This window comes from Tripterygium wilfordii, chromosome 7, assembly GCF_013401445.1.
Source record: "Tripterygium wilfordii isolate XIE 37 chromosome 7, ASM1340144v1, whole genome shotgun sequence".
NCBI lineage: Eukaryota > Viridiplantae > Streptophyta > Magnoliopsida > Celastrales > Celastraceae > Tripterygium > Tripterygium wilfordii.
In genome coordinates, this window is record NC_052238.1 from 14,904,711 (window position 1) to 14,924,773 (window position 20,063).

The 20,063-nt window shown below is 37.1% G+C and overlaps 4 protein-coding genes across 4 annotated transcripts; all 4 read left to right on the forward strand.

Moving 5' to 3' along the window:
- Positions 1–1,257: 1,257 nt before the first annotated feature.
- LOC120003023 (protein DMR6-LIKE OXYGENASE 2-like) lies at positions 1,258–3,730 on the forward strand. Its single transcript, XM_038851914.1, has 3 exons — positions 1,258–1,876; positions 2,475–2,805; positions 3,207–3,730. Exons 1-3 carry the CDS (start codon positions 1,434–1,436, stop codon positions 3,465–3,467), a joined length of 1,035 nt encoding a protein of 344 aa, XP_038707842.1. The 5' UTR covers positions 1,258–1,433; the 3' UTR covers positions 3,468–3,730.
- Positions 3,731–6,168: 2,438 nt separating this feature from the next.
- Positions 6,169–7,910, forward strand: LOC120001815 (probable 2-oxoglutarate-dependent dioxygenase At5g05600). The gene is made up of 3 exons (XM_038850285.1): positions 6,169–6,671; positions 6,871–7,201; positions 7,358–7,910. The coding sequence occupies exons 1-3, from the start codon at positions 6,193–6,195 to the stop codon at positions 7,652–7,654; spliced, it is 1,107 nt and encodes a 368-aa protein (XP_038706213.1). The 5' UTR covers positions 6,169–6,192; the 3' UTR covers positions 7,655–7,910.
- A 3,186-nt stretch (positions 7,911–11,096) lies between these two features.
- On the forward strand, positions 11,097–18,411 carry LOC120001275 (protein DMR6-LIKE OXYGENASE 1-like). The gene is made up of 4 exons (XM_038849525.1): positions 11,097–11,688; positions 11,927–12,257; positions 12,410–12,709; positions 18,201–18,411. The coding sequence occupies exons 1-3, from the start codon at positions 11,210–11,212 to the stop codon at positions 12,704–12,706; spliced, it is 1,107 nt and encodes a 368-aa protein (XP_038705453.1). The 5' UTR covers positions 11,097–11,209; the 3' UTR covers positions 12,707–12,709; positions 18,201–18,411.
- LOC120001276 (protein DMR6-LIKE OXYGENASE 2-like) lies at positions 16,192–18,224 on the forward strand. Its single transcript, XM_038849526.1, has 3 exons — positions 16,192–16,833; positions 17,397–17,724; positions 17,901–18,224. Exons 1-3 carry the CDS (start codon positions 16,361–16,363, stop codon positions 18,195–18,197), a joined length of 1,098 nt encoding a protein of 365 aa, XP_038705454.1. The 5' UTR covers positions 16,192–16,360; the 3' UTR covers positions 18,198–18,224.
- Positions 18,412–20,063: the final 1,652 nt, after the last annotated feature.

Below are 20,063 nucleotides of genomic sequence, written 5' to 3' on the forward strand. Positions count from 1 at the left end.
TGTACATAATATTTTAACATAAAAATAAGAATAAATTAGTAAATTAAACAAATTTTATTTCATTCTTTTTTTTATCAATCCAAACATGGGAGAGGGAAAAATAGTCCCCCTTCCCCTCCCCTCCCCTCTCTAAATCCCTCAATCTAAACACACTCTAAATGTTAGATTACGCTTCTTCTAGATCCTACAGAGCTGTAACTTGAATTGTGAGTTTCAAATTCTGGATTGTCCATTTCCCTTGTTTGAAATTGTAACTGGGGTAACAATTTTTTTTTTTTGGCATGGATTTGTATTTCTCGGACACAATTGGCTACTGATGTTTGGACTTTGGACTTGAATGGGAAAAAAAATTCATTCCAAGTTTTAGTATCGGAGCAAAATATATGGCCGAGTAGGAAAGTTGCATTTGTTCTTCTTCCATTTGTAACTTGGAATATCAAGAGGTTGGCATTTGTTCTTCCTCTCAATTTGGAGTCACCGATAGAGCTCTCTCTCGTTTGTTCTTCCTTTGGTAATCATCGCATGTTCTTCCTTGTAGGGATCTGCGATGCATGATGCGAGGAGGAAGAACTCAAGACAAAGGCGATGTGAGAAAAAGAAGGAAGAAAAACTATGTGATGCTAAGAGTGTGTTTGGATTAAGGGATTTGGAGTGGAGCGGAGTGGAGTGGAGTGGAGTGGAAGGAAAATAGAGGTTCTTTTCAATTCTTTTGTTTGGATAGTTTATAAAAAATTAAGATGAGGATTTGGAGAGAATTAGAGGGAAGATTTCATTAAATTTTTATTAAAATTCTTCCTCCCCAAAATGGAATCATTTGAAGGGAAGAGAGTACTAATTAAATCATTTATAAGTTAAATACCTATTTTACCTTTGCACATGATATTTTAATATAAAAGTAAGGATAAATTAAATAAAATTTTTTCCCTTCCTTTTTTATCTATCCAAACATAGGAGAGAGAAAAATATTTTCCCCTCCCCCTCCCTTCCCTTCCCCCAAATCCCTTAATCCAAACACACTAAGTGAGAAGGGAGAAGTAAGAAGCTTTGCTTTGTTATCAAATTTTGTCTGGTTTTTGCACGAGGAAGAGGAAATGGGTTGCATCCGGGGTGGGTATTTTATGATTTTGGGTTTTAAGCGATTGTTCTAATCTCAGCCGTTGGATGGCTGAGATTTGCAGCCCGTAAAACATCAAGCCTGGAGCAATTATATATATATATATATAGTTAATTAATTATTGGTAGTCCATTTGGAGACGAAAACATGAATTAGGTGACCTAAACGGCCATACCAATCAGACCATGTTGTTTTGTTGACATTTACAACAACCATCTTTGACATGTAAAAGAAAGCACCAAATTCCAGCAGAATGGCAATGTTTATGCTGCAGAGAGACAAAACTACAAACCAATTTTTCTAGATAATCTATATTGCCATGGAAGATGTTGATCCAACCTTCATTCAAGATCCTGAATTCAGGCCAAAACTTGAACTCATCAATGAAGCAGAAGGAATCCCAGTTATCAATCTATCCGATGACACCAACCAACTTGTGTTAGAGATTGGAGATGCTGCCAAGATCTGGGGTTTCTTTCAAGTCATCAATCATGGGGTGCCACTTGATTTGCGTCAGAGGATGGAGAAGTTGTCCAAAGAATTCTTCCACCAGTCTTTGGGAGAGAAGAGGAAGGTAGCGCGAGACGATTCAAATCCGGTGGGTTACCATGACAGTGAGCATACTAAGAATGTTAGGGACTGGAAGGAGATCTTTGATTTCTTCGTTGATGATCAAACTCTGGTCCCAGCCTCTCCTGAACCTGATGATCAGGAGATAAGGATCTTGACTAATCAGTGGCCAGAATCCCCTCATGGTTTCAGGTAACTCTTGATCCTTCATGGGTTTTGCTTCAAAATGTTAATAGTCATAGTCAAAGCTTATTCCCAAACATTTTAGAGCACACTACATGATGTCATGAACTCATTGTTAAGAAAAGTCCCAAATCGCTAACATAAAGATTTAATGAACATGTTATAAGTTTATGGTTTTCTTGACTTAGTAAATGTGTTTTAAAGCCGTGAGCCTTGGAAGTCCCCGAAAGCCTTGTGATGGGTTAGGCTTGGGAAAACAGACAATATCTTATAATGATAGTCAAGTTTGGGTTAGGGAGTCTGTAAGGTCTTGGACGGTCCCAAAAACCTTGTGATGGCTTGGGCTTGGACTTTAGAAAACGGACAATATCTTATAATGAAAGTCAAGTTTGGACTAGGGAGTCTGTAAGGTCTTGAAAACCTTGTGATGACTTGGGTTTGGACTTGGGAAAACGGACATTATCTTATAATGATAGTCAGGTTTGGGCTAAGAGTCCATTATTGTTTCTAACACTCATTACAGAGAAATTAGTTGGAATCTGCAAAAACTACAGTAAAATGCTATGTTTATGTCTTGATTTATTGAATTTATGATTGAGATGAGCAGGGAGGTCTGCCAAGAGTATGCTAAAGAAGTAGAGAAACTGGGGCACAAGGTGATGGAGCTCATATGTTTGAGCTTGGGGTTGCCCGCGGACCGTTGCCGTGGCTACTTCAAAGACCAAACCAGCATTTTCAGGCTGAATTACTATCCTCCATGCCCTGTTCCACACCTAGCTCTTGGTGCTGGTCCTCACAAGGATGCGAGTGTCTTCACAGTGCTCACTCCAGATGACACTGTGGGAGGACTAGAAGTTCAGCGTAAATCCGACGGGGAATGGGTTCGAGTCCAACCAATCCCAGATGCTTTTATCATCAATCTTGGTGATATTTTTCAGGTACGGTGATTAAATTTCTCTTTGAACTTGGTGAATCATTTTTCATCTCCTGCATTTATTTGCTATGAATCAATTCATGTCAAAACAATTGGGCGATAGCCTAGTTGGTTACCTTTCTGGACTTAAGGATTAAATATGCATAAGGTCAGGAGTTTGAAACTAACTGAGACATTTCCTAAGGGTCCATGGGCCTTGCAGGCTTGCAGCCCACTTCTGGGGCTTTGGCCACTTACCCGCACTGGGTTCGGCTAGGACTAAAGCGCCTATCGTCGTGGTGCGAGCTATGGCAGTCAGACTCGGGCTTAAAACCGACCCAATGGTCACAAAAGTGACCATTGGACTGGGCCTTCCCGGTTAACAAAAAAAACAAAGTATTAAGTCATGGCTAATGTGGAATGCAGGTTTGGAGCAATGATGCATATGAGAGTGTAATGCATAGGGTGGTGGTGAACTCTGTTAAGGAGAGGATTTCAATGCCATTCTTCTTCTTCCCTTCCCACTATGTCTCAGTGAAGCCATTGGATGAGCTAGTGAATGAACTTAACCCTGCCAAGTATGAGGGTCACAATTGGGGGAAGTTTTTTGCCTCCAGAAACCTCAGTAACTACAAGAAGCTCCCCAAGGAAAATCTCCTAATCCATCATTACAAAGCATCAGAGTAACCCAGTTCGCATTACTGTGATTAAAAAAAATGCATAGCTCTTGCCTTGCTTTTGAGAAACTGACGTTTGCTACATAATCAGACTTGTGCACAAATAACTTGTGTATATTCTTTTGTGCGTGTGGACATGATGGCCCGAATTTAGGCTTATATCGCACTGTGCTTTGGCACAATTTATCATGTGGTAGGCTAAAATTTAGGTTCATATCGAATATGTAAACGCAAAAGTTTCATGATAAAGAAGATCCAACTATCTAATGATTAGGGTTGTTATAATAATGGTTATTGTTACCATACACAAAATACTATTACCATAAAGATCACTTTGGTACAGGGGTGAAATCACTAATTGTTGCTGAGGTGGGCTACTGTATTTTGATATACTTGGAAAAATTTAGTAGGGGTTGCCCCAAAATTTTTTTTTTAAGATTATTTTATAACAATATAATTTATTGAAATGATATTATTGATAAGCATTCATCTTAATATTTGGTCTCATAAGTAACCCAAAAGGTCATGTATATTAAAATTGATGAATATTAATCAAATACCATGTAAGATGAAATAATATATAAATGTTTAGCTAGAACACATAAATATTATTATGTATTATTGATTAAATATACAAACATATATACATTTACTAAAAAAATACACATAAAAAGATATTTTCACATAAAAAATTTATACAAACATATATCTATATATGTAGTAATATATATACATATATATATATATATATATATATATATATATATATATATATAGATATATATATATAGAAATTCTCTTATGCGGATGTCCGCAATTTAATAACTTACGCACTCCATTTTGTATGTGTTTTCAAAAGTGAAATGACAAGTGAGGTCCACTATTTTGAGTTCCATATATTTCAAATCAATAATGATATTAAGATGCGTAAATTAATATAACTAATGGATATCCGCATAAGAGAATTTTCATATATATATATATTATGTAGTAGTAGTATATATGTGTAGTGTATATATATAATACTAAAACTAAAAAAGTTGGGGGCTACAACCTAATATAACCCCCCTTGGCACCGAAGCCCGGGGTCTGCTGTAATTTTTTTACAGCAGGCCCCACTGTAATATACTTTTTTGACATTAAAAATTTTTATTTTTATTTTTAAAAATCATAAATATGTAGTGTTCATTGCAACGAACACAACGATATATCTTTTGTTAGAAACAAAAATCAAATTCAACATGAAAAAGACACAACAATTCTAGACCATCGGATATAAACTCAAAATATTCAATGTTATGATTTTTAAAAATAAAAATAAAATTTTTTATTTCCTATAAAATACATTACAGCGGGACCTGCTGTAGGTCCCGGGCACCCCCTTGGCACCGCCCCTTGTTGTTGTTTGTTAACTCAATAAATGCACCCGTTACTGTTACGGGTCACGTCCTGATGAAAGTTTCTAGTGAATAATGATGGTCTACCCAGGTGTATGTGACACCTTAGTTTTGGAGACCTTGAAACAGCCAAAATGGCATCTTTTTCATAACAAGAATTTTCACATACAAAAACAACAAACGTCACTGCTTATCAAAAAGCAGTCCAGGTGTATAGCATTGCTCGTTTTGGTTTTGACTGACAAGACAAAATCGAAAAGACCAGCAATCATTAAGATTAAGGGTGTAAATTAAAATGACATGTCCTGACATGTTCTCCATAAGAGCCCAACAAAATTTATTTCATTGATTTAATCAGTGAAATATATTTATTTCAATATTTTATGTTAAAATTTATTATCTAAAATTTATTGTTTTAATATAGATTTCATTGTTTTTTAAAGTACAATTTAGAATTGATTGTTTTAGTTATGATTTCATTATTTTTGAAAAAAATAATAGAATTGAAATTTCATTGAAAAAAAATAATGAAATTAAAATCCATTCGATAAAGCTCATCGACAATGAATCCTTTTAGAAAGAGTTTTATGTATTGATTCCGAATATGTAATTTTTTTATAAAACATTTTAAAATTTTGTTTAAAATACTTGGGTTTTCATGAGCTACAACTATATGGGTCACCTAGTACTATTGGGGTGTAAATGAGTCGGATTTTTTTTTTTAAAATTTTTTGACAAGAATTTAACGACCAATCAATCAGTTATTGGTGGTTATTTCAATTGGTTTTCACTAATTTTTTTTTTTTTACAAATAACCAACCACTCCATTCGATTATTCGAGTGATTTTTTAACAGTCCTAACTAACATGGGCCAATCCCAAAATATAATGCAGGGGCTCATTAACTTTCTATTATTTTTATCATTATGCCGAAATGGCATCTTTTTCATCACAATATTTTTCACATACATGGATAAGATCAATTACAATTACAATTCATCATGGACACAGCTTATCAAACCAAATTTGTTTGAATTTCACTCTTGGTTAACTCCTCTCAATACCTCCCAAAAAAGCAGTCTAGGTTCAACTTGCATAATAATACTCACCAACCTTACTATAAAACGGACAATACTAGAGATCTTCCAATATCACCTCAAAAATCTCTAAAATCTATGTGGTATTAAAATAGTTATTGATTAAAAGCATACATGTAGGACCCACTTCACATCCAACACCAAATGAGTTCACTTTTTAGAGTCTCAAGCATTATCCCTTTAAAACATGCTCATCCACTACTTATTTGGACAACAAAAACACAAGAAAAATATCATCCACAATGGGAGAAGTTGATCCAGCTTTTATTCAATCCATAGAGCACAGGCCAAAGCTCGAAAAAATCGAGGCCGGAGCGATCCCAATAATCGATCTCTCAGTGTTAAATCCAGCTGATGATCATGTTCAAGCAGATGATCATCAACTAGATGGTCTTGTCTCTGAGATAGGTAATGCTTGCAGGAACTGGGGATTTTTTCAAGTGATCAACCATGGCGTTTCGATAAATTCGCGTAGCAAGATCAAGGAAGTGGCCCGGAAGTTCTTTGTTCAGCCTCTTGAGGTGAAGAAGAAGGTGAGGAGGGATGAGGTGAGTGTGTTGGGTTATTATGAAGCTGAGAATACTAAGAATGTTAGGGATTGGAAAGAAGTGTTTGATTTTGGTTTGGAAAACCCTACACTTGTTCCTGCTTCTGCTGATCCTGATGATAATGATGTTACAAAAAGGTTTAATCATTGGCCTGATTCCCCTCCTCAACTAAGGTATCTCATTTTACTTCTTTTTTGTTTCCTTTTGTTTATGGTAGCTTGGATATTCCGTCTATATTATAATCTCACATCGGTCTAACATAATCTAGCTGAGTAGCTTATGAGCAATGCCCGATCCTCTGACATTAACAAAACGCGTTTTTTTGTCAAGAATTAAGCGAATGTGATCCGATAAACTACTTAATTTGATCAGGGAAGTTTGTGAAGGGTACGCTAAAGAGGTGGAAAAATTAGCTTATAAGTTGTTAGAACTGATTGCATTAAGCTTAGGCTTGCCAGCAGATAGGTTGAATGGCTTCTTCTCCAAGGACCAAATCACCTTCATTAGGCTCAATCACTACCCACCTTGCCCTGCTCCTGACTTGACTCTGGGTGTCGGTCGACACAAAGACGGTAGTAGCTTGACCATCCTCGCCCAAGACGATGTGGGAGGGCTCGAAGTTAAGCGAAAAATAGACGGAGAATGGGTTCGAGTCAAGCCTACCCCAGATGCTTATATCATCAATGTTGGTGACATTATTCAGGTACCCAGAGTTTTCAAACTGCAATTTACTCAACTTGCATAACTTGTAAAGGGACGATCCATGTATCCGAGATTTATATATATGGGTCAAAAGTCCGATAGTTCCTCGTCGTAATGGTGAAGATGAAATATTGTATATGGATTGAATGACTTGCAGGTTTGGAGCAATGAGAGATATGAGAGTGTGGAGCATAGGGTGGTGGTGAACTCTGAGAAGGAAAGATTTTCCATTCCATTTTTCTTCAGTCCAGCACACTACACCATGGTGAAGCCACTGGAGGAGCTCACTAGCAAGGGAAATCCTGCCAAGTACAGAGAATACAATTGGGGAAAGTTTATGGTCAACAGAAAGGGTAGTAATTTCAAGAAACGTAATGTTGCTAATATCCAAATTGCAGACTTCAGGATACCAGACTTGGCTGATGAGTTAGATGGGGGACTCTCCATTAATTGACAAGTGATTACATGAGTGGATTCCATGTTGTTGTATATGTATATGTATATGTATATGTATGGGAAATAAAGACTGGATCTGGGTGTGTTACAGGCATTATTAGGAATGTGAATCCTTTTAGATGGAGTAGTCTCCATTAATTGACAAGTGATTCCATGTTATTGTATATGCATCATGTATGGGAAATAAAGATTCTCCAGCATTATTAGGAATGTGAATCCTGTTTTCTTTTCTCTACGAAAGTGTTGGTACTCAAGCATAGGGATGGCAATGGGTCGAGTACCCTTTCATATAGGAAATATCAAAATCATTTCTGTTTAAGCTACCCTATACAAAAACCGCTCGAAAATTGTTTAAAAAACCATTTAAATTTCCGACACCCAAACTGTTCCAAAACCGTTTACCACTTAAAATTTTCAAACACCGGATAACTGTTTCCAAAATCCTGAAGATATCAATTCATTTCAGTAAATGATCACGCAACTGCCTAAAATCTATCTAGGCTGTAGTCCATGGTTTAGAGCTTCAAACAGAAATATTAGATCCAATGAATCACATAATGTATACGTCTTTCTATATTATGAATTATTCTACATGACATGGTATAAAAGTTGATTATACCACCGAGGAATTTGTCATCCATGGGAAATTAGACAGAGAATTTTGCCTCATGATTATGACTCTAGATGCAGAAAAATAATAAATGTTAGATGTTCCACGCAAGCTCTCTTGAAAAGCATAACAAAAAGAAGGAAACAAACTATTTGCAACAAATTAGAGTGAAAATGAGGGAGGTCTTCCATCCAACAGATGGTGTGCTTCCTATAGATGCCTGAATTTATAATCGTGGGGCAGTCAACGTAATTTATCTTGAGCCTGCTCTAGTGGATCCTAGGGAACAAAGCAATGTTGAGGATTAAAGACTTGGACACCAATGGGGTGCCTCCCAAAGAGCCTTTGACGGTCAAGTCAATAATCAGAAGAAGGTTAGGTAAAGCAAGTATAATGGAAATGTAAAGTATGGAATGCAAGGTAGGAGACGAGAATGTTTGTATGTTGTATGCTAAGTATTCATCGTGAATCTAATAATCCAATTTAGCATACTTGAATTGAGGTCTTGAATGCCCAATGTATGATTTCCTCAATTGCTTGAGCCAACTGCATAGCCATTATTTATGTATATTAATGATTGGTTGTTGTGGAATTTATGGAATGAATATGGTAGAGTTATGGTTAATTGGTCATTGAGTGTGGAACTAGGATGCTAACAAAGCTGTGCCCCAAGGGAGAATATTAATTCATAAGATTAGGTGATTACCCCTTAGTATTCATCGTAAACGAAGAGGCCCGATGGCTTCCATGTTTAAATTGAAGTTTTTATGCTCAATTTCCATTGCATATGCATGATTAATGGTATCACACAATTTCATTGTGCATGGTTGTGTGTATTTGTAATAATACATTGAGCATGAAAATTTAACATCCACTGGGAAAAATAAGAGGCTAGAGCTTTTACTTAATTGTTTTCTTTATTCTTGTTTTGGTTTGGTTATCAAACACTTATGCTATTGAGTCATTTGGTCCCTTTTATTTTTTCGCACTCTATTTGTTATTCTTTGCATTTAGCTCTTTAATTAATTGTTTGCATTCATCCACCAAAATTGCATTAGCTTCCTTACGGTTCAACAATTATCTCTCCGATTTTATTATTTGCCGACTACCTAGCATTTGAGGAAAGTCCACATACTATTTGATGACAGTCATCTATCTTTTGGTAATGAGATGTATTAACCCACATACTACATACCAAAAATTCTCAAATCCTTTTATGTGAAACAATTAGGTGTTGTTTGATATCACTTCCAAAAATTATGAAACAATAATAAAAAACTAAAAATGAAAACATAAATTTGACTACATGTTTGGTTGCCTATTTAAAACAGAAAATGAAAACATAAATATGATTCAAGATGAGATCGTCATGCCAGATGTTGTGAAGCTCTACTCTTGATTCAAAGAAAAAGACAATGCCCGAAGTTTGGCCAGGGCTCGAACAAACCTTGAAGCCTAGCCCGAGATCGACCAGACCCCGAAGACCCGCCCCGAGACCAACCCGACCCCTACGACAGTCGACCCCGAACACCATCCTAGGATAGACCCGACCCCGATGACTATCCAAGGACAGACCCAACCACGAAGACCATCCTGGGATCGACCAAGCCTCGATGGTTGTCACGAGACCGACCTGGCCCCCATGACCTTCCGATGACAGACCTGACCCCAACGACCATCCTGGGACAAACCAGGCCCAGAAGACCTTCCCAGGATCGACTCGACCCTGAAGATCGTCCCGAGACTAACCTGACCCCAAAAATTGTCTCAGCAATGACCTGGCCCCGAAGATCGTCCCAGGACTGACCAGATCCCAAAAATTATCTCAAGACCGACCCGATCTCAAAAATTGTCCCAGGACCGACCTGGCCTTGAGACCGTCCTGAGACCAACCTAGCCCTGAAGCCCCCTCGGGACTGACCCGATCCCCAATGACTGTCCTAGGCCCATAGCTCCACCCGACTCAAAAACCCGTCATAGGATCGATCGGATCCCGACGACTGTCCCGAGATCGACCTGGCCTTGAAGATCAGTTTAGGCTCATCGAATATTTAAACGATAAAAGTTTCATGATAAAGAAGATCTAACCATATAATGATTAGGGTTATTATGACAACGATTTTCATCACCATATACAAAATATTGTTACCATACCGATCACTTTGGTAACTCAAAAAATGCAATTGTTATCGGTCAAGTCATTGCAAAAGTTTCATGATAAAGAAGATCCACCCATCTAATGAATAATGATGGTCTACCCAAGTGTACGTGACACCTTAATTTTGGAGACTTTTAAAGAGCCGAAATGGCATCTTTTTCATCACAAGAATTTTCACATATAAAAACGACAAACGTCACTGCTTATCAAAAATCAGTCCAAGTCTATAGCATTGCTCGTCTAGGTATTGGTTGACAAGACAAAACCGAAAAGACTAGCAACCACTAAGATTAGGGGTGCAAATGGTCGGTTACAATTAATTTTTTTTGTTTCACTTTTTTGGAAGATTTTAACGACCGATTGCTCTGTTATTCCGATTATTCGGTTGGTTTTCACTAATTTTTTTTTTTAAAATAACCAACCGTTCGTTCAGTTAACCATTCGGTTTTTAACAAGCCTCCCAATCCCAAAATATGATGTGGGGGATCATTAACTTTCTATTATTTTATCATTATGCCGAAATGGCATCTTTTCCATCACAAGAATTTTCTCATACAAAAACAATATCCATTACAATTACAATTCATCCATTGAACTTAAGGACAAACGTCACAGCTTATCAAACCCAAATTTGTTTGAACTTCACTCTTGGTTAACTCCTTTCAATACCTCCCAAAAAGCAGTCCAGGTTCAACTTGCATAATAGTACACACCAACCTTACTATAAAACCGGCTCATCCACTACTTTGGTAGGCAACCAAAAGCCAAGAAAGATATCATCAACAATGGGAGAAGTTGATCCAGCTTTCATTCAATCCATAGAGCACAGGCCAAAGCTCGAAAAAATTGAGGCCAAAGGGATCCCAGTAATCGATCTCTCCGTGTTAAATCCAGCTGACAATCATGTTCAAGCAGATGATCATCAACTAGATGGTCTTGTCTCGGAGATAGGTGATGCTTGCAAGAACTGGGGATTTTTTCAAGTGATCAACCATGGCGTTTCGATAAATTCACGTAGAAATATCGAGGAAGTGGCGCGGAAGTTCTTTGATCAGCCTCTTGAGGTGAAGAAGAAGGTGAGGAGGGATGAGGTGAGTGTGTTGGGTTATTATGAAGCTGAGAATACTAAGAATGTTAGGGATTGGAAAGAAGTGTTTGATTATGGTTTGGAAAACCCTACACTTGTTCCTGCTTCTGCTGACCCTGATGATAATGAAATTACACAATGGTTTAATCATTGGCCCGATTCCCCTCCTCAACTAAGGTATCTGATTTTATTTCTTTTTTGTTTCCTCTTGTTTTAGGTAGCTTGATTTTTTCAAGTATTTGTTGGATATTCTGTCAAGATTATAATCTCACGTCAGTCTAGCATAATCCAGTCGAGTAGTTTATAAGCAATGCCTAGACCCCATGACGTTAACAAGACACGTTTTTTGTCAATCTTTGCTTTACCAGTCAAGAATTAAGCGAATGTGATCTGATAAACTGCTTAATTTGAACAGGGAAATTTGTGAAGGGTACGCTAAAGAGGTGGAAAAATTAGCTTATAAGTTGTTAGAACTGATTGCAGTAAGCTTAGGCTTGCCAGCAGATAGGTTGAATGGCTTCTTCTTCAAGGACCAAACCACCCGCATTAGGCTCAATCACTACCCACCTTGCCCTGCTCCTGACTTGACTCTGGGTGTCGGTCGACATAAAGACGGTATTGCCTTGACCATCCTAGCTCAAGACGATGTTGGAGGGCTCGAAGTTAAGCGAAAAACAGACGGAGAATGGGTTCGAGTCAAGCCTACTCCAAATGCTTATATCATCAATGTTGGTGACATTATTCAGGTACCAAGAGTTTTCAAACTTCAATTTACTGAACTTGCATAACTTGTAATGGGACGATCCATGTATCCGAGATTTATGTGGATCAAAAGTCCGATAGTTGCTCGTCGTAATAGTGAAGGTAAAATATTGTATATGGATTGAATGACTTGCAGGTTTGGAGCAATGAGAGATATGAGAGTGTGGAGCATAGGGTGGTGGTGAACTCTGAGAAGGAAAGATTTTCCATTCCATTTTTCTTCGGTCCGGCACACTACACCATGGTGAAGCCACTGGAGGAGCTCACTAGCAAGGAAAATCCTGCCAAGTACAGAGAATACAGTTGGGGAAAGTTTCTGGTTAACAGAAAGGACAGTAATTTCAAGAAACGTAGTGTTGCTAATATCCAAATTTCAGACTTCAGGATACCAGACTTGGCTGGTAAGTTAGATGGAGGACTCTCCATTAATTGACAAGTGATTCCATGTTATTGTGTTTGTATCATGTATGGGAAATAAAGACTGGATGTATGTGTTCTCCAGCATTATTAGGAATGTGAAGCCTGTTTTCTTTTCTCTATTTAAGTCTTGGTACTCGATCATAAGGATGACAATGGGTCGGGTACTCTTCCATTTAGGAAATAACAAAACCATTTCCATTTAAGTTACCATATACAAAAACTGTTACTAAACTGTTTAGAAAACCATTTAAATTTTCAACACGGAAACTATTTCAAAACCGTTTATCACTTAAAATTTTCAACACCGGATATCCGTTCCCAAAATTCACAAATTTAAACACAAACCCGAATTAAGAATAAAAAAAATCATAACAGAAGAAAATAAAAATGGATAATTTAAAAAATGTCTACAACAAACCAACAATATAAAAAAGTCTGCATCCAGTCAATAACATCCAAATTAAACCCAGAAAGCAATGATAATCCCTAACATAGTTATCAATACTTAGTCCCTATCTCAATAATAACCAAATATTTTAAGAAGTACGGGAACATAATGGTGCAAGGCATAAAAGAGAGGGTCAACTAAAACAAGATAATGGGTATACTATTGTTGTGTTTTCTTGATTCGGAGTGTGAATCGGGATCAACGAGTAGGCTAGACCCCAAGGGAGAATGTTAATTCGTAAAACTTGGTATGTTGTATGCTAAGTATCTTCGTGAATCTAATAATTTAATTTATCATACTTGAATTGAAGTCTTGAATGTCCAATGCACGATTTCCCAAATTACTTGAGCCAATTGCATAGTCATTGTTTATGTATATTGATGATTGGTTGTTGTGAAATTTATGGAATGAATATGGTAGAGTTATGGTTAATTAGTCTTTGAGTGTGAAACTAGGGTGGTATCAAATTCGTGCCCCAAAGGGGAACATTAATTCATAAGCTTAGGTGACTATCCCTTAGCGTTCTTCATAAACCAAGAGGCCCAATGGTCTCCATGTTTGAATTGAAGTATTTATGTCCAATTTTCATTGCATATACATGATTAATGGTATCGCATAATTTCATTGTGCATGGATGTGTGTGTTTGCAATAATACCTTAAGCATGAAAATTGAACATCCATCAAGAATGATTAGATGCTAGAGCTTTTATTTAATTGTTTTCTTTATTCTTGCTTTAATTTGGTTATGAAACACTTATGCTACCGAGTCATTCGATACCTTTCACTTTTCGGTACTCTATTTGTTATTTTTTGCGTTTAACTCTTTAGTTAGTTATTTGCATTCATCCACCAAATTGTATTTGCTTGCTTGTGGTTCGATACCTATCTCACCAATTTTATTACTTTTTGACTACCTTATACTTGAGGTAAGTCTACACACTATTTGGTGTCCGTCATCTATCTTTCGGTTGATGAGATGTATTAACCCACATTCTACATGCAAAAAATTCTCAAATCCTTTTATGTGAAACACTTTTAACTCTATATGTTTTCATTTTTTTTCTCTTTTATCATCTCATTTTGAGGCCCAAGATATTAGGGGTGTCCATCGGGTTTATAAACCCGAACTGACCCGATAATCGAACCGACCCAGGGCTTATTTGGCCGATCCAATCTCTTTTTTATCTGTCCGAATCAGACACGGCCAGGAAAGTTCATAATAGGATCGAGTTTTGGGTTGTTATTTTTATACTTTTCGGACTATCAGGTCGCCCGATAACCCGGATATAACAAATAACATTTAGATAAAACTCAAAAGTATTTGATATCTGCAGACCTCTTTGTGCTTTTAAAGCATTTCCTTGAGCTTCTCTTGTTTTATTTTCGACGTGGGATATCACAAATATATGCACTAATAGAGTGATGGATGGTAGGGACAAGAGAGAACAAGGCCCAATTTCTAGTTTGATACTGAAAGCAACGTAATAAGCCCAAGCCCAAATTAGAGAGAACAAAACCTATATTCTAGAACATGACAACCACCACCATCATAGAAACAAACAATACCCATCGACCATCAGTTCCAAGCTTCCACACTGCCACCTCCATATACCAAATCCAACCTCCTCTCCAACTTCATCGAAAAAAACAAAACCAATGAACAGAGATTCACGAAATCTTTCGGTTGGAGGAGATAGCTCCGATTCTTGTGACTTACTGTTCACGAAATCTTCAGGATTCAATGAACACAATGCCTTGCTTTCACTCTATTTGGCTTTGTTTTATCACTTACCTTAACTTTTGTTGCTTGCATTATGTGATTGTGAGTGCCCTGTGCCTCAAATTTGCATCTGTTTTTCTTCTTCTGCTTGAATTTGTTGGGTCCTCAAGTGTCACAGTGTAACCCAAAATCCGGTGACCCGGTAAACTCTTAATAGGGTTACAAGGCGGATCACTCCCTTGTCAAAAAACACTGGGTAGGACCAAACCCGGTCTGATAACTTAGAACCCAACTCGGTGGACAACCCTACTAAAGCGGATCCTTAATTTTGGAGACCTTTAGAGCCGAAATGGTATCTTTTTCAACCCAAGATTTTTTACTTTAAAAACCACAAACGTCACCGCTTATCAAAACAAAAATATTTGCACTTCCCTTTGGTTAACTCCTCTCAATACCTTCCCATGACGTTTACCACATTAACAGTTTCATGATAAAGAAGATCCAGCCATCTAATGATGGTCTACGAATGTGTATATGGCCCTTTTTTTCAGCAGGCTAGTACTTTCTGGGAATGTTGTAGATACTAATATTGGAATCATGCAGATCAAGCGATTGGTATGCGGTATAGCTAGTGTAATCGGTCGAGCGGTACAAAGATAATAATTATATATTACGTAGAAGACAAGGATAACAAAAATCATGTTACTTTAGTGGTTAATACTTATGATTTCATGTCATGACTTATCATTTTATTTGGGATTTTATTTACAATTTTATTAAGTCAAAACAACATCGCTTCATCATCACCATTAGTCAAATGACGGAAGAACCAGGCATGATACGAAAACAGAGTACATGAGTCCAATTCTTACAAATTCAAAACGAATGGGTGTATGTAGAAATGGTCTCATCCACACAGAGTGTCCATAACATTTGCCCTAATATTTTTGACATATTTTTTCAACACATACGACAAACTGGTCGATTCAATTATTTTTGACCGGCATGTTTCAACTGTGTATTTTAAGTTGAATTATATCGGTGAGTGGTCCAGTAGTCGGTTGAACAGATACATATCGGCCGGTTTCTTAAAACAATGCTTCTTGGATAGGAACTAAGTCCAAACGTAGGTCAGGCTAGACAAGTTAATTGAGTCGAGGCTCAGTACAAACCACTTGAAAATAATGACCCAGCTTACTCCTATGTTCGAAAAGATATATAACCAATTAAATTATTGGCAAGTGTTTGGTGTACGTTACCCTCAATGTATGTTGGAGGAGACCTTTGGTGCCGAAATGGCATCCTTTTCATTACAAGAATTTTCAGACACAAGCAACAAACGTCACAGCTTACCCTTCACTTCGTCAAGTCCTCCCAACACCTTCCAAAAAGCAGTCCAGGTTCAACTTGCATAATAGTACACACAAACCTTCGTATAAAAACAGCCTCATCAACACCTTTTGTGTACAACCAAAAACCCAGAAAAATATCATCAAAAATGGGAGAAGTTGATCCAGCTTTTATTCAATCCATAGAGCACAGGCCAAAGCTCGAAAAAATCGAGGCCGAAGGGATCCCAGTAATCGATCTCTCGGTGTTAAATTCAGCTGGTGATCATGATCAAGCACATCAACTAGATGGTCTTGTTTCAGAGATAGGTGATGCCTGCAAGAATTGGGGATTTTTTCAAGTGATCAACCATGGTGTTTCGATAGATTCGCGTAGAAAGATTGAGGAAGTGGCACGGAAGTTCTTTGATCAGCCTCTTGAGGTGAAAAGGAAGGTGAGGAGGGATGAGGTGAGTGTGGTGGGTTATTATGAAGCTGAGAATACTAAGAATGTTAGGGATTGGAAAGAAGTGTTTGATTTTGGTTTGCAAAACCCTACATTTGTTCCCGCTTCTGCTGATCCTGATGATAATGAAGTTACACAATGGTTTAATCATTGGCCTGATTCCCCTCCTGAACTGAGGTATTTTGATTTTACTTCTTTTTCTTGTTTTCCTTTTGTTTTTGGTCGCTTGATTTTTGCAAGTATTTGTTGAATACTGTGTCAAGATCTCACATCGGTCTAGCATAACTCAACCGAGTGGTTTATAAACAAAGCTCAGACCCTTTCATATTAACAACGACCCATGAAGAATAAAGTCTTGAGGGTAAATCGATATATCAACATTAATTGGATCCCAAAGAGGACATCCAAATTATTAGTGGCTAAACTATACTTTATACCCTCAAAGTTTCAAACTTTTTTCATTTCTATCAATGAAGTTTAAAATTTTCCCCAAATATCCTTAAAGTTTCAAAAAATTAGTTGTTTATGTCCCGAAATCACTGTGCCGATGAATGAAAGCCGGAAACTTTAAATTTCAAGGATGGAAACGAGAAAAGTATGAAACTTTGAGGGTATAAAATATGGTTTCGCCAATTATTAGTAGAAGAACATAGAATTCTCTCCCTGTATACTTCCATCTTTGCTTTTCTATAGTCAAGATTTAAGCGAATATGATCCGATAAACTGCTTAATTTGAACAGGGAAGTTTGTGAAGAATACGCTAAAGAGGCGCAAAAACTAGCTTGCAAGTTGTTAGAACTTATTGCATTGAGCTTAGGCTTACCAGCAGATAGGTTCAACGGCTTTTTCAAACACCAAACCACCTTCATTAGGCTCAATCACTACCCACCTTGCCCTGCTCCTGACTTGGCTTTGGGCGTTGGCCGACACAAAGACGCTACCAGCTTGACCATCCTTACTCAAGACAATGTCGGAGGGCTCGAAGTTAGGCCAAAAACAGACGGAGAATGGGTCCGAGTCAAGCCTACACCAGATGCTTATATCATCAATGTTGGTGACATTATTCAGGTACCAAAACTTCAAAACATTCAATGTAAAAGCATTTACACCCGCGACTTGACAAGGTCTTTAGGGAGAATGGGACGATCCATGTATCCGAGATTTATATATATGGGTCAAAAGTCCATAGTTCCTCGTCGTAATGGTGAATATAAAATATTGTGTATGGATTGAATGACTTGCAGGTTTGGAGCAATGAGAGATATGAGAGTGTGGAGCATAGGGTGGTGGTGAACTCTGAGAAGGAAAGATTTTCCATTCCATTTTTCTTCGGTCCGGCACACTACACTGTGGTGAAGCCTCTGGAGGAGCTCACTAGCAAGGAAAATCCTGCCAAGTACAAAGAATACAATTGGGGCAAGTTCATGTTGAACAGAAAGGCCAGTAATTTCAAGAAACTTAATGTTGACAATCTCCAAATTGCAGATTTCAGGGTACCAGCCTTGGCTGATAAGTTTGATGCAGTAGTCTCCATTAATTGACAAGTGATTTCATGAGTAGATTCCATGTTGTTGTATATGTATATGTATACGTATACGTATGGGAAATAAAGACTGGATCTGGGTGTGTTCTAGGCATTATTAGGAACGTGAATCCTGTTAGATGGAGTAGTTTCCCTTAATTGACAAGTGATTCCATGTAGCTCAAAACGGATAAATTGTTACTAGTGCAAACATAGAGGTGGGGCTGTTACGATTATGGTATAGTTAGATAGACATTTTGGTCAAATTGTGATGGATTGTAATCCTCATACAAAACAGCTAAAACGTTTTGGATCATAATAGCTCGAATTGTTCTCAAATTGATTGAAAGAGGTAAGACATCATTTTCAAACAAAGCTAAACAACTTGTAAATCTCAAATGGGATTGTTTTATTATTTTATTAAGTCTTTCTAGATTGTAATTCTTATTTAGCAACTCTAATACCTCAAAATTGTGTTAGGTGAGGATGAAGCAGGACTAATTTGATATTTATTTAAGGGATAATATAACTTGTCCTTACCGAGAGGTTGGCTGTATTTTAATTTCATCACCGAATCTTGAAACATTTTAAGTCAGTAGCCTAAAGTTGAAATTTGTTCTATGTTAGTAACTCAGGTAAAAATTTTCAGTTTCGGTGACTAAATTGAAAAGGACTAATCTTTCGATGATGGCCAATCTTGCTTATGTGGGGTTTTTTTGCAAATTATGATGGATCACACGTAACTTTATGCCGTCTGGATAATCGATTTGTCCGACTCAGATTAAATCAAGTTTGAACATAAGTTATATGCCCGAAATCTAGATTCAAACACATTTTTTTGTCCTGTTTAAAGTCCTGGTCCAAACACAAAAATATTGTCTAGTTTCTTTGTTTGGACCCTAACTCGGATTAGATTATTGTCCGGTTAATTTGTCTAAATTTAAATTAATCCAGATTTGATCAATTAAGTACATCAGAAATCTAATCCGAGTGAAGTTCTGAACATGTAAATATTTTATAAACACGTGAAATTATCTTATCCGGAACCAATTTTGTTGCCACCCCTATGTATATACTGGTTTGTGATCAATATCCAAGTAAAACACAAGGGTAAAATTTTATAAATTTCAAAACTGTAAGGGGCCTCTATGTAATAGGCACAAAGAACAAGGGTTGTGGTTAAGATTTTTCGATGTCATTTATTACAAAACCTTCTTAAACCTGACACGTCTCTCTCCATAAATTGGGGTTTAATATTGTATTTTTCTTATTTGTAGAAAAATATTGCAGTTCTGTTAACCCTCCAGACACCCACTTAATCGAGGACAACAATTTTCAGACATGTTTTTAGTGCAATTGTCCAGTCACATCTATCAATTGTCCAACAGATCTTCAACCTTCCTCGATTTAGACGTCCAATAAGACCCCTTTATCACTTTAAGTATCCGAATTATCCGAACGACAACTCCAGTAACCACATACTAAGCAATATATTTTACCTCCACACAATCCTAATAGATTCCAAATTTATTGATCAAACCTAAGAAACTATACCTTTATTAAAAAATTTCATAGCCTTTGCTATAACATTGTCTTCATTGACAGTCACAAGTCTCTATACCATGAATCATCATACTCCATCATAAACGGTAAACTCGCTCAGAATTCATCAATTCAAGATTTTCCTTTGACTCGCGTCGAAAAAGCCTATTAAAAATTATGGTGCAACCCTTACATTATGGTCACCATTGAAAAATTGACCGTCTTTCAATTTTATCATCGATTATTCAAACGTTTCAAGACGATAATAAATTTGTTCCATTTTTATAACTCCATACAATTTTTCAATTTAAAGTAACCAAATTGGAGCACGGCTGTCTTTTCT

Bases quoted from the DNA above. Each gene is read 5' to 3' on its own strand.
- LOC120003023 (XM_038851914.1), top strand. From the start codon at position 1,434: ATGGAAGATGTTGATCCAACCTTCATTCAAGATCCTGAATTCAGGCCA. The intron at 1,877-2,474 runs GTAACTCTTGAT...TGAGATGAGCAG, and splicing joins GAATCCCCTCATGGTTTCAG to GGAGGTCTGCCAAGAGTATG. The intron at 2,806-3,206 runs GTACGGTGATTA...TGTGGAATGCAG, and splicing joins ATCTTGGTGATATTTTTCAG to GTTTGGAGCAATGATGCATA.
- LOC120001815 (XM_038850285.1), top strand. From the start codon at position 6,193: ATGGGAGAAGTTGATCCAGCTTTTATTCAATCCATAGAGCACAGGCCA. The intron at 6,672-6,870 runs GTATCTCATTTT...TAATTTGATCAG, and splicing joins GATTCCCCTCCTCAACTAAG to GGAAGTTTGTGAAGGGTACG. The intron at 7,202-7,357 runs GTACCCAGAGTT...AATGACTTGCAG, and splicing joins ATGTTGGTGACATTATTCAG to GTTTGGAGCAATGAGAGATA.
- LOC120001275 (XM_038849525.1), top strand. From the start codon at position 11,210: ATGGGAGAAGTTGATCCAGCTTTCATTCAATCCATAGAGCACAGGCCA. The intron at 11,689-11,926 runs GTATCTGATTTT...TAATTTGAACAG, and splicing joins GATTCCCCTCCTCAACTAAG to GGAAATTTGTGAAGGGTACG. The intron at 12,258-12,409 runs GTACCAAGAGTT...AATGACTTGCAG, and splicing joins ATGTTGGTGACATTATTCAG to GTTTGGAGCAATGAGAGATA.
- LOC120001276 (XM_038849526.1), top strand. From the start codon at position 16,361: ATGGGAGAAGTTGATCCAGCTTTTATTCAATCCATAGAGCACAGGCCA. The intron at 16,834-17,396 runs GTATTTTGATTT...TAATTTGAACAG, and splicing joins GATTCCCCTCCTGAACTGAG to GGAAGTTTGTGAAGAATACG. The intron at 17,725-17,900 runs GTACCAAAACTT...AATGACTTGCAG, and splicing joins ATGTTGGTGACATTATTCAG to GTTTGGAGCAATGAGAGATA.